Genomic DNA, 14,232 nt, shown 5'->3' with positions numbered 1-14,232 from the left:
ATTAAATCCCCTTTCTCATCTTCTAAGGGACCAACATTTACTTTAGTCACTCTTTTCCGTTTTATACATCTGTAAAAGCTTTTACTATCCGTTTTTATGTTTTGCGCAAGGTTACCTTCGTGATCTATCTTTCCTTTCTTTATTGCTTTCTTAGTCATTCTTTGCTGTCGTTTAAAATTTTCCCACTCTTCTATTTTCCCACTAACCTCGGCCACCTTATACGCGTTGGTTTTTAATTTGATACTCTCCTTTATTTCCTTGGTTATCCATGGCTGGTTATCCCTTCTCTTACCACCCTTCTTTTTCACTGGAATATATTTTTGTTGAGCACTATGAAAGAGCTCCTTATAAGTCCTCCACTGTTCCTCAATTGTGCCACCGTTTAGTCTGTGTTTCCGGTCTACTTTAGCCAACTCTGCCCTCATCCCACTGTAGTCCCCTTTGTTTAAGCATAGTACGCTCGTTTGAGACACTACTACACGTGGGATCTGGCTATCGCTTTCATCATTACGATGCTTGGGTGGGTACTGTGGAGGTCCATTGATGAAGGTGTCTCTGCCCTTCTTGCGGACCACTACTCGATTGCCCCACAGAAGGCAGTCTGCCTGTATAGACATTTCATCTTTGTGTTGCTGGAACAGATTTATTTCTTCCTGCATTTCCACTGAGACACTGGACCAGCTCCCGTGAAGCACACAGCTTTTGACTAGAGATAATAAGGGGTCCTGGCTTGTCCAGGTTTTGATTTGCCGGGCAGTGATGGGTGATTGCTCACTCTCAAATGCTTCCATAACCATGGCTAGATCTGCGGGCTGCGCCATTTCCACCCCCGTGGTGGGCAATGACAGCCTACTGAGAGCATCGGCGCAGTTTTCTGTGCCTGGCCTGTGGCGGATGGCGTAGCTGTATGCGGACAAAGAGAGCGCCCATCTCTGGATGCGGGCCGATGTATTGGTATTCATCCCTTTGCTCTCGGAGAACAGGGATATAAGTGGCTTATGGTCAGTTTCCAATTTGAATTTTAGCCCAAACAGGTATTGATGCATTTTCTTTACCTCATAGACACACGCTAATGCTCCTTTCTCAATCATGCTGTAGGCTCTCTCAGCCTTAGACAGACTCCTGGATGTATAAGCAACCGGTTGCAGTTTCCCAAAATCATTAGCTTGTTGCAATACACACCCGACACCATATACCGATGCATCACATGCAAGTACCAAACGCTTACATGGATCATACAACACAAGCAATTTGTTTGAGCATAACAATTTTCTCGCTTTTACAAAGGCATTTTCTTGGCTTTTGCCCCAAATCCATTCACCCCCTTTTCGTAGTAAGACATGCAGTGGTTCTAGCAGTGTGCTATGATCCGGTAAGAAGTTACCAAAGTAGTTCAGGAGTCCCAGAAACGACCGCAGCTCCATCACGTTCTGTGGCCTCGGTGCATTCTCGATTGCCTCTGTCTTCGCATTGGTGGGCCTGATGCCATCCGCCGCAATCCGCCTTCACAGGAACTCCATTTCAGGCGCCAGGAAATCACACTTCGAGCGTTTTAACCTGAGCCCCACGCAGTTGAGTCGACTAAGAACCTCCTCCAGGTTCTGCAGATGCTCGACTGTGTTCCGACCGGTGACCAAGGTGCTGTCCTGGAAGACCATGTTGTGCGATTCCGACTTCAGTAAGCTTTCCATGTTTCTCTGGAATATCGCCGTCGCAGGTCGGATTCCAAACGGGCATCTGTTATAAACAAAAAGACCTTTATGCGTGTTGTTGCAGGTAAGGACCTTCAATGATTCCTCCAGTTGCTGCGTCATGTAGGCTGAAGTCAGATCCAGCTTCGTGAACGTCTTTCCTCCCGCCAGCGTTGCAAAAAGGTCGTTGGCCTTTGGTAGTGAGCATTGGTCCTGCAGGGAGAAATGACTGATAGTTACTTTGTAATCGCCACAGATTCTGACGGTGCCGTCTCACTTGAGCACTGGAACCATAGGACTGGCCCACTCGTTGAACTCGATTGGGGAAATGATGCCCTCTTTTTGCAGCCAGTCTAGCTCGATCTCTACTCTTTCTCTCATCATGTACGGTACTGCTCTCGCCTTGTGATGGATGGGTCGCACCCTGGAATTAGGTGGATCTGCACTTTTGCTCCTTGGGATTTCCCGATGCCTGGTTCGAACAGCAAAGTAAATTTGTTTAAGACCTGGGCACACAAAGTGTCGTCATCAGGCGATAGCACTCGGACATCGTCCCAGTTCCTGCGTATCTTTCCCAGCCAGCTCCTGCCGAGCAGTGTGGAACCATCGCCCGGTACCACCCAGAGTGGTAGCTTGTGCATCGCTCCATCGTAGGAGACCTTTACGGTAGCACTGCCGATTACAGGAATGAGTTCTTTCGTGTAAGTTCTTAGTTTCGTGCGAACTGGAGTTAAGACTGGCCTTGAGGACTTGTTGCACCACAACCTTTTGAAAGTCTTTTTGCCCATGATGGACTGGCTTGCGCCCATGTCCAGCTCCATTGACACCGGGAGTCCATTTAGTTCAACATTCATCTTTATCGGGGGTTAATTTGTGATGAATGTGTGCGCTCCATGTATATTTGCCTCCTCGATCTGAGGCTCTGGTTCATTGTGATCCTCCGTGGATCTGTCTTCCTCTGCAACATGGTGGTTTGCAGGTTTAACAGGCTTTGCAGCTCACCTGCACACTCGTTGGAGGTGTCCCATTGTTCCACAGCCCATGCAAATGTACTCTTTGAATCAGCATGAATGGAAATGATGATCACCCCTGCAGCGCCAACAAGGTGTTAATGGCCTTGCATTCATCACCCTTGATGGTGGACTCAGACATCTGCGGACGTGTAGCTGCAGGTATGTGTGAACTCCCCTGTACGTTACAATTCGAAAACAGCATCACTTTGTTCACAGTACTTGTAGCAGCACTTGTGTGCTGAGAGATTTGCTTCGTATTGCCACTGGTGGCAATGAACGCCTGGGCTATCGCTATGGCCTTACTCAAGGTTGGGGTCTCTACAGTCAAAAGTTTGCGAAGTATGGTTTTGTGGCCAATGTCAAGTACGAAAAAGTCTCTGAGCATGTGCTCCAAATGTCCTTCAAATTCACAATGTCCTGCAAGGCGTCTTAGCTCGGCGACATAACTCGCCACTTCCTGGCCTTCAGACCTTTTGTAGGTGTAGAACCGGTACCTCGCCATCAGAACACTTTCCTTCGGGTTCAAATGCTCTTGGACCAGTGTGCACAAATCGTCGTATGATTTCTCCGTGGGTTTCACTAGAGTGAGCAAATTCTTCATGAGGCCATACGTTGGTGCCCCACAGACGGTGAGGAGGATCTCCCTCATTTGGCAGCGCTCTGTTCCCAATCTAGCTCGTTGCCCACGAAATATTGGTCGAGTCACTCCACAAAAGTTTTCCAATCATCTCCCTCCGAGAATTTCTCCAGGATGCCCACTGTTCTCTGCATCTTTGGGTTCACTATCTGTATCTCGTCGCCAGTTGTAGTGTATGGAGAAAGAGTCAGATTGAACACTGTGAGCTCAAAGTAATGTGTGACCTTAATCTTTTATTGCAGGTCTCCAGAGTGCCTCTCCAACCTGTGAAACCTCCCAAGGGATTATGGGATCCCTTAGGACTCCAGGGGATGAGCCCTCTGGTGGCTGTTCAGAGTAAATACATATATAACAGTATGGCCTACTCCTGTTCCTATTTTTTATGTTCTTATGTTCTTATAGTTGCAAACACTTCATTGAGGGTGGGGATATTCATGGAGCCTCCTCCTCCCATTAGTTGTTTAATTGTCCAGCATTATTCACAACTGAATGTGGCGGGACTGGAGAGCTTTGATCTGATCCGTTGATTGTGGAATCGTTTAGCTCTCTCTATAGCATAATGAATAAATTATCGGCAAAAACATTAACAATGTTAAACATAGAGAATGTATAAGAACAGAGGGCTGAATTTTCCAGGGTGGTAGTAGGCGAGATCGGTGGCGGGTTGGGTGGGAAGGTTGTTATTTTTGACAGCTGGCCTAACCGGCAGCGGTGGGGCAATCCAATTGAGATGATTATCTGGAAGTTTACAGGGACTTGAGTCTTTTTTCCATTTACTTTTAAAATTTCCCTGCATGGCCACGGGATTTACGTAGCTCGGGAACCACATCTGTCAACCTGAGGCGTGAGTTCCATGGCCATTGCTCCAGCTAATTATTTGACAGCGGGAAAAACAAACCAAAATAAAAACATGTTGATTACATCAGCTAACAGATTGATGGAGATTCTGTTCTACTTGGAAAAACTACTGGTAAATGTTAATTCAGAAATTCTTGAAGTGATGTGAGTGTTGAAGGCTCCCCTCCTACCCTGGATGGTGAGGGAAATACATTTTCACTGGCGATTCTTGGCTGTTGCCTTCCAACTCAACAGTGCAGTGAATTGATCTGCACCATAAAAAAAATGACATATACCATTTAAATACATTTTTGTGTTGTTTCTGGTCGGGTTTTTCTCACAGCATTCTGTGATTGTCCAGTTACACATTAAATCAAGTCATCAACCATAACCATTTTATTCTCATCACTCATTCCACTGGTTCAATTTGCTTTCAGTCCTTGAAAAGAACTAATTTAATTTTCAGTCTGAGACTTTAGGGTGAATTCCTGCAGAGGTTTTCTCACTTGTCCATTGTTAACTTCAAGGGAAGAGCTGCAGAAATCTCAGAAACACATTGTAAGCACCATTTGCACTGTCAGGGATTACGCAGCTCTTCTGCTGAACTTGCGTAAAATTGTAAATCCACCACTTTACAATTACATTTAAAATCTGCTTAACTTTATATATTACCGATACACACACATCTTTTAGTTGTACCAGTTATTGATACAAAGTCTATAGATTTGTGACTAAAGCTCTAATAATGTCCCAATTAATATACATTTTTCATTATGTTCTTGATCGTATTTGTAGATTTCATATTACTTAATGACAATATTATTTAAATATTTCTTTGTCACTCATGCATAACTTTTATTATATTATTGTAAAGTAAAGATTCAACACCCACTTTGTTAGGTTAAACTTCAAATGTAATATGGCCAGGGTCCTTTTAAGGATCCCAGCTGAAAACGCACCATGAATGACATCACCAGACCCTCTCCCTCTAATTGGGCCGGGTAATGCGCTGGGTGGGCTTAATAGGCCCCTATAAAAGCAAGTTCATTTTCAGCAGCGGGATGAAGCCAGCAGCGAGGTTGTGAACTGCCACGGACACCATCCGCACCGGACCTGCCTTGGCAAAATTTCGGTCAGAGATTCAGTAAGGAAGAGACAATAAAAAAAAAGAAAAAGAAAGCGGGCGGAGAGAAATAGAGCAATGTTGAAGCAGTGAGACAATTAAGTGTGAAAGATCAGTTGAGTATGAAGCTTTGTCTCATTGGGAACAATACGGCAAAGGTACTGACTTTCATTTGCTTCAGTGTCAGCAATGTTTCAGTTGGTAGCACTCTCACCTCAAACAGAAGGTGTGGGTTCAAGTCCCACTCCAGAAACTTGAGTACAAAAATCTAGGCTGACACTCCAGGGCTGTACTGAGGAAGTGCTGCACTGTCAGAGGTGCTGTCTTTCGGATGAGACGTTAAACCGAGGCCCCATCTGCTTTATCAGGTAGACGTAAAAGATCCCATGGCATTTTGTCAAAGAAGAGCAGGGGAGTTATCCACGGTGGCCTGGCCAATATTTATCCCTCAATCAACATCTAAAAGACAGATTATCTGGTCATTATCACATTGCTGTTTGCGGGAGCTTGCTGTGTGCAAATTAGCTGCCGTGTTTCCGACATTACAATAGTGACTACACTCAAAAGTACTTAATTGACTATAAAGTACTTTGAAATGTCCGGTGGTCGTGAAAGGCGCGATACAAATTCTTTTTTTTTCATTTTAGCTGATCATTACAAGGAACTGTTTGAACTTTGTTTATTTGGTAAAAATCTCAACGGATCAAGCGACCCGAAACATTAACTTTGTTTTTCTCTCCACAGATGCTGCCTGACCCGTTGAGATTTCCAGCATTCTCTGTTTTTATTTCAGATTCCAGCATCTGCAGTATTTTGCTTTTCTATTTGTTTATTTGGTACCTTATTGTGGCCTGGACTGAACCAGTAATAGTTTAATGATGCCTGTGGCAGTTTGGCTATTAAGTAAGTTAAGACGGTATAAATTTGAGATTACTAGCCTGGTATTAGAGCAGCAAGAAGTATGAAAGGTTGGGAAAGCGCGGAGTTTAGCCTCAGCCTGGAGGAGAAGCTGACTTAAAATTATATTTGAGAAGCTAAATTACAAATTTCTGATGGGCAGTGCCTGCGGGATGTGGGAGATCCTGGACACTTCAGATTACAAGACATCAAAACAAAAGGTACAGGGAGTGGATTTTCGGTTCTTCTGTGTTCCATTTTTCGGCCCAGAGCAGCAGCAATGGCGGTGGAGAAATGTTCTGGCCGGGCGGTCGGCCTCCAGTGCCCTACAGGGATCCTCAGGGCCGGTTTTGCGGCAGCGCGGAGCAGCACCGCCCGGAAGTGTGCAACCCCCCTGGTTGTGACAGTGGTGCGAGTTTTGACTTTAGCCCGACCCGTACACCACAAAGCACGCCTCGCTCTGACCACCTGGGAAATCAGGCGGTCCAACAATACCGACTGCGGAGAGGTAAGTAATGGATTCTTATGGTAAGTTTGATTGTTTTTCTTTTTTATTTGCAATTTATGTTTTGGTAGTGTGGGCAATGTCTTGGGAATGTTTATGTGCGTTTAAAAAAAATATTCTCTCTAGGCTTATCTCGGAGCGCTCTCGGCCCAACCCCTTAGCTCAGGATTTTCGCATGCTAGCGCCCAAGAGAAGTGTACAATGCCTCCCTTAGCACTGTGTCCCCTGACTCAGGGCCTAGCTGCCCAATTTTACTTACCGAGGTGCAAAGTCAGCAAAGAATGACTAAGAAAGCAATAAAGAAAGGAAAGATAGATTACGAAAGTAAACTTGCGCAAAACATAAAAACAGATAGTAAAAGCTTTTACCAATATATAAAACGGAAAAGAGTGACTAAAGTAAATGTTGGTGCTTTAGAAGATGAGAAGGGGAATTTAGTAATGGGAAATTTGGAAATGGCTGAGACCATAAATAATTATTTTGCTTCGGTCTTCACAGTGGAAGACACAAAAACCATGCCAAAAATTGCTGGCCACGGGAATGTGGGAAGGGAGGACCTTGAGGTAATCACTATCACTAGGGAGGTAGTGCTGGACAGGCTAATGGGACTCAAGGTAGACAAGTCCCCTGGTCCTGATGAAATGCATCCCAGGGTAATAAAAGAGATGGCGGGAGTTATAGCAGATGCATTCGTTATAATCTACCAAAATTCTCTGGACTCTGGGGAGGTACCAGTGGATTGGAAAGCAACTAATGTAACGCCTCTGTTTAAAAAAGGGGGCAGACAAAAGGCAAGTAACTATAGGCCGGTTAGTTTAACTTCTGTAATGGGGAAAATGCTTGAAGCTATCATTAAGGAAGAAATAGCGGGACATCTAGATAGGAATAGTGCAATCAAACAGACGCAACATGGATTCATGAAGGGGAAATCATGTTTAACTAATTCACTGGAATTCTTTGAGGATATAACGAGCACGGTGGATAGAGGTGTACCGATGGATGTGGTGTATTTAGATTTCCAAAAGGCATTCGATAGGTGCCACACAAAAAGTTACTACAGAAGATAAAGGTACACGGAGTCAGAGGAAATGTATTAGCATGGATAGAGAATTGGCTGGCTAACAGAAAGCAGAGAGTCGGGATAAATGGGTCCTTTTCAGGTTGGAAATCGGTGATTAGTGGTGTGCCACAGGGATCAGTGCTGGGACCACAACTGTTTACAATATACATAGATGACCTGGAAGAGGGGACAGAGTGTAGTGTAACAAAATTTGCAGATGACACAAAGATTAGTGGGAAAGTGGGTTGTGTAGAGGACACAGAGAGGCTGCAAAGAGATTTAGATAGGTTAAGCGAATGGGCTAAGGTTTGGCAGATGGAATACAATGTCGGAAAATGTGAGGTCATCCACCTTGGGGGAAAAAACAGTAAAAGGGAATATTATTTGAATGGGGAGAAATTACAATATGCTGCGGTGCAGAGGGACCTGGGGGTCCCTGTGCATGAATCCCAAAAAGTTAGTTTGCAGGTGCAGCAGGTAATCAGGAAGGCGAATGGAATGTTGGCCTTCATTGTGAGAGGGATGGAGTACAAAAGCAGGGAGGTCCTGCTGCAACTGTACACGGTATTAGTGAGGCCGCACCTGGAGTACTGCGTGCAGTTTTGGTCACCTTACTTAAGGAAGGATATACTAGCTTTGAAGGGGGTACAGAGATGATTCACTTGGCTGATTCCAGAGATGAGGGGGTTACCTTATGATGATAGATTGAGTAGATTGGGTCTTTACTCGTTGGAGTTTAGAAGGATGAGGGGTGATCTTAATGCAAGGAGTATCCGCAATAAGGTGGATGAATTAACTGTGCAAATAGATGTTAACAAATATGATGTGATTGGGATTACGGAGACGTGGCTCCAGGATGAGCAGGGCTGGGAACTCAACATCCAGGGGTATTCAACATTCAGGAAGGATAGAATAAAAGGAAAAGGAGGTGGGGTAGCATTGCTGGTTAAGGAGGAGATTAAGGCAATAGTTAGGAAGGACATTAGCTTGGATGATGTGGAATCTATATGGGTAGAGCTGCAGAACACCAAAGGGCAAAAAACGTTAGTGGGAGTTGTGTACAGACCTCCAAACAGTAGTAGTGATGTTGGGGAGGGCATCAAACAGGAAATTAGGGGTGCGTGCAATAAAGGTGCAGCAGTTATAATGGGTGACTTTAATATGCACATAGATTGGGCTAACCAAACTGGAAGCAATACGGTGGAGGAGGATTTTCTGGAGTGCATAAGGGATGGTTTTTTAGACCAATATGTCGAGGAACCAACTAGGGGGGAGGCCATCTTAGACTGGGTGTTATGTAATGAGAAAGGATTAATTAGCAATCTCGTTGTGCGAGGCCCCTTGGGGAAGAGTGACCATAATATGTTGGAATTCTGCATTAGGATGGAGAATGAAACAGTTAATTCAGAGACCATGGTCCAGAACGTAAAGAAGGCTAACTTTCAAGGTATGAGGCGTGAATTGGCTGAGATGGATTGGCGAATGATACTTAAGGGGTTGACTGTGGATGGGCAATGGCAGACATTTAGAGACCGCATGGATGAACTACAACAATTGTACATTCCTGTCTGGCATAGAAATAAAAAAGGGAAGGTGGCTCAACCGTGGCTATCAAGGGAAATCAGGGATAGTATTAAAGCCAAGGAAGTGGCATACAAATTGGCCAGAAATAGCAGCGAACCTGGGGACTGGGAGAAATTTAGAACTCAGCAGAGGAGGACAAAGGGTTTGATTAGGGCAGGGAAAATGGAGTATGAGAAGAAGCTTGCAGGGAACATTAAGACGGATTGCAAAAGTTTCTATAGATATGTAAAGAGAAAAAGGTTAGTAAAGACAAATGTAGGTCCCCTGCAGTCAGAATCAGGGGAAGTCATAACGGGGAACAAAGAAATGGCGGACCAATTGAACAAGTACTTTGGTTCGGTATTCACGAAGGAGGACACGAACAACCTTCCGGTTATAAAAGGGGTCGGGGGGTCTAGTAAGGAGGAGGAACTGAGGGAAATCCTTATTAGCCGGGAAATTGTGTTGGGGAAATTGATGGGATTGAAGGCCGATAAATCCCCAGGGCCTGATGGACTGCATCCCAGAGTACTTAAGGAGGTGGCCTTGGAAATAGTGGATGCGTTGACAGTCATTTTCCAACATTCCATTGACTCTGGATCAGTTCCTATGGAGTGGAGGGTAGCCAATGTAACCCCACTTTTTAAAAAAGGAGGGAGAGAGAAAACAGGGAATTATAGACTGGTCAGCCTGACATCGGTAGTGGGTAAAATGATGGAATCAATTATTAAGGATGTCATAGCAGTGCATTTGGAAAGAGGTGACATGATAGGTCCAAGTCAGCATGGATTTGTGAAAGGGAAATCATGCTTGACAAATCTTCTGGAATTTTTTGAGGATGTTTCCAGTAGAGTGGATAAGGGAGAACCAGTTGATGTGGTATATTTGGACTTTCAGAAGGCGTTCGACAAGGTCCCACACAAGAGATTGATGTGCAAAGTTAGAGCACATGGGATTGGGGGTAGTGTACTGACATGGATTGAGAACTGGTTGTCAGACAGGAAGCAAAGAGTAGGAGTAAATGGGTACTTTTCAGAATGGCAGGCAGTGACTAGTGGGGTACCGCAAGGTTCTGTGCTGGGGCCCCAGCTGTTTACACTGTACATTAATGATTTAGATGAGGGGATTAAATGTAGTATCTCCAAATTTGCGGATGACACTAAGTTGGGTGGCAGTGTGAGCTGCGAGGAGGATGCTGTGAGGCTGCAGAGCGACTTGGATAGGTTAGGTGAGTGGGCAAATGCATGGCAGATGAAGTATAATGTGGATAAATGTGAGGTTATCCACTTTGGTGGTAAAAACAGAGAGACAGACTATTATCTGAATGGTGACAGATTAGGAAAAGGGGAGGTGCAAAGAGACCTGGGTGTCATGGTACATCAGTCATTGAAGGTTGGCATGCAGGTGCAGCAGGCGGTTAAGAAAGCAAATGGCATGTTGGCCTTCATAGCAAGGGGATTTGAGTACAGGGGCAGGGAGGTGTTGCTACAGTTGTACAGGGCATTGGTGAGGCCACACCTGGAGTATTGTGTACAGTTTTGGTCTCCTAACCTGAGGAAGGACATTCTTGCTATTGAGGGAGTGCAGCGAAGGTTCACCAGACTGATTCCCGGGATGGCGGGACTGACCTATCAAGAAAGACTGGATCAACTGGGCTTGTATTCACTGGAGTTCAGAAGAATGAGAGGGGACCTCATAGAAACATATAAAATTCTGACGGGGTTAGACAGGTTAGATGCAGGAAGAATGTTCCCAATGTTGGGGAAGTCCAGAACCAGGGGTCACAGTCCAAGGATAAGGGGTAAGCCATTTAGGACCGAGATGCGGAGGAACTTCTTCACCCAGAGAGTGGTGAACCTGTGGAATTCTCTACCACAGAAAGTTGTTGAGGCCAATTCACTAAATATATTCAAAAAGGAGTTAGATGAGGTCCTTACTGCTAGGGGGATCAAGGGGTATGGCGAGAAAGCAGGAATGGGGTACTGAAGTTGAATGTTCAGCCATGAACTCATTGAATGGCGGTGCAGGCTAGAAGGGCCGAATGGCCTACTCCTGCACCTATTTTCTATGTTTCTATGTTTCTATGAAACATTTAAAATAATGAAAGGGATAGACAAGATAGAGGCAGAGAGGTTGTTTCCACTGGATGGGGAGACTAGAACTAGGGGGCACAGCCTCAAAATACGGGGGAGCCAATTTAAAACCGAGTTGAGAAGGAATTTCTTCTCCCAGAGGCTTGTGAGTCTGTGGAATTCTCTGCACAAGGAAGCAGTTGAGGCTAGCTCATTGAATGTATTCAAATCACAGATAGATAGATTTTTAACCAATAAGGGAATTAAGGGTTATGGGGAGCGGGCGGGTAAGTGGAGCTGAGTCGACGGCCAGATCAGCCATGATCTTGTTGAATGGCGGAGCAGGCTCGAGGGGCTAGATGGCCTACTCCTGTTCCTAATTCTTATGTTCTTATGTAAACTGTTCCCGAGCGCAAACTTTACCGTCCTGCCTTCATTACCGGCCCAAAATCATCAAAGCTGAAAATCCAGCCCAAAGCCTTTATATACCATTTTTATTTGAATGATCTGACTTCTACATAGCAGCTTCATCTCTTCATTACTGAGGACCCTCTCCAATTTAGTACATCTTGCATCTTGCTAGTCTCAAGATTTCCAGCACTAGTAGTCAGAAATTTAAAGTCAATCTAAAAAGTCGTATTGATGCAAAGAACTCATTTCTTTTACACATTCTGAAATTAAATTCACCACAATGCCACAATCCTGACTCAGTTTCATGATTCTGCATTATCAATCATGCCTGATGGATACCCACACTAAGAGGGAGCCTTCCATTGCCAAGCCCACAAAATCACAGTAGTACTTCAGCGGGACTGCTTCTACATCACCAGAAGAGGCAGCTGAACATTTAAAAGGGACAGAACAGCCGACACAGGTAGATTAGCAAGGGTTAGATTGGAGGGAGAGGAAGCCAGACCTCAGGACCATCACTGCCATTTCCCAGGGATCACGGCCATGTACGGGAGTAACAGTGAAAGACACTAGGAAAATCTGCTGGGGACTTACTTCCCTATTGCAATTTTCATGCAGTGGACATGGAAGGGGCAGCCAAAAGCAATCCTAGCAGTATAGTATAAAAGCAAAATACTATAGATGATGGAATCCGAAATATATTGGCCCTGAAATCCTGCGAGCGTTTACTCAATTCTAGAGAAAAGATGCGCATTTACCTTTTGCTGCTGTGCCCACCAGAAATCACGGTCCCGAGGCCTCCTCTCACTGCGATTCGGAGCACGTGCACTTCTGGACGGACGTAGAGGTGGAGCTGGAGCCACACAGCACTGGGCAGCCAATCCAGATAGTATTTTCTTATTCATAATAATGGGAACTCTGTTAGTAGGAGTTATCATTATTATGATTGAGAAACACCCCCCAACACCAAAACACCAATACAAAATAGAAAAAAAAAAATCGCATATTTAAAATTAATTTAAATTAAAGTTAATGAATGTCTTAGAAAAAAATATATTTTCCCGATTTTTTTAAAAAAGTTTTTTTTAATTATGGTTTAAAATAAACTTACCTTAGTGGGCAGGGTTTTTAACATTAAAATGTGTTTTTTAAATTTTATTTTTATATGTTTTTGTATGTTTTAAAACTCTTACACTGGTAAAAGTAGGCTATGCGCCTGCTTTTGCCAGGCGCAAGAGTTTTAATGACATTCGCAGGGCAAATACCGTAATCTTGTTCATGCGAATGTTCTGGCTGCCGAGATGCATGCGATCTGTCAAGCCAGAACTTGACCAATCGGAAAAGCCGGTTTTCGGCGCCTGCGCATTGCACACCGAAAAACGGCTTTTGCGATGCCTTCCAAGGTCCGTACACACTCTGTACAGACCCGGGGAGGCCGGGATTTCAGGCAATATGCAATCCTAGCAGTGTCGGGGAAGGGAAATTGTGGCAGGGGCACAGAAATAGCAGTAAGCCTCACAACCTACCTTTCTCTCTTTTCTAATGCTATCTCATCCATAGTGTCAAAAAGAGATATGGTTATACTGAAATAAATATATTTCTGATCCAAATAGAGGTGCTATATCATAATAAATTGTGCTGCTCTATTGCTATAAAGTAAAGCTCACAAATTATAGTCCCATATTATAAGAGCACAAGAAATAGGAGTAGGAGTAGGCCATACGGCCCGTCGGGCCTGGTCCGCCATTCAATAAGATCATGGCTGATCTGATCATGGACTCAGCTCCACTTCCCCGCCCGCTACCCATAACCCCTTATCCCCTTATCATTTGAGAAACTGTCTATTTCTGTCTTAAATTTATTCAATGTTCCAGCTTCCACAGCTCTCTGAGGCAGTGAATTCCACAGATTTACAACCGTCTGAGAGAAGAAATTTCTACTCATCTCTGTTTTAAATGGGCGGCCCCTTATTCTAAAATAATGCCCTCTAGTTCTAGTCTCCCCCCACCAGTAGAAACATCCTCTCTGCATCCACCTTGTCAAGCCCCTCATAATCTTATACGTTTCGATAAAATCACCTGTCATTCTTCTGAATTTCAATGAGTAGAGGCCCAAGCTACTCAACCTTTCCTCATAAATCAATCCCCTCATCCCTAGAATCAACCTAGTGAACCTTCTCTGAACTGCCTCCAAAGCAAGTATATCCTTTCGTAAATATGGAAACCAAAACTGCACGCAGTATTCCAGGTGTGGTCTCACTAATACCTCATATAGCTGCAGCAAGACTTCCCTGCTTTTATACTCCATTCCCTTTGCAAGAAAGGCCAAGATACCATTGGCTTTCATGATCACTTGCTGTACCTGCATACTATCTGTTATGTATGCAACACTATGTAACCGCATTCTACCGCCGCCAGAGGGCG

The 14,232-nt window shown here is 44.4% G+C and overlaps 1 protein-coding gene across 1 annotated transcript in view; it reads right to left on the bottom strand.

The window, feature by feature from the left end:
- LOC139264071 (collagen alpha-1(IX) chain-like) overlaps positions 1–13,367 on the bottom strand; it is a 189,610-nt gene extending 176,243 nt beyond the window's left edge. The window contains exons 1-2 of the mRNA XM_070880195.1: positions 13,336–13,367; positions 1,558–1,737 (exon numbers count right to left, since the gene is read on the bottom strand). Of these exons, the coding sequence (XP_070736296.1) occupies positions 1,558–1,737; positions 13,336–13,367 (212 nt within the window). The remainder of the gene's footprint in view (positions 1–1,557; positions 1,738–13,335) is intronic.
- Positions 13,368–14,232: the final 865 nt, after the last annotated feature.

Source organism: Pristiophorus japonicus, chromosome 1 (genome assembly GCF_044704955.1).
Source record: "Pristiophorus japonicus isolate sPriJap1 chromosome 1, sPriJap1.hap1, whole genome shotgun sequence".
Lineage (NCBI taxonomy): Eukaryota > Metazoa > Chordata > Chondrichthyes > Pristiophoridae > Pristiophorus > Pristiophorus japonicus.
Note: the sequence above shows the minus strand (reverse complement) of the source record. Positions and strands in the feature narration are given on the sequence as shown.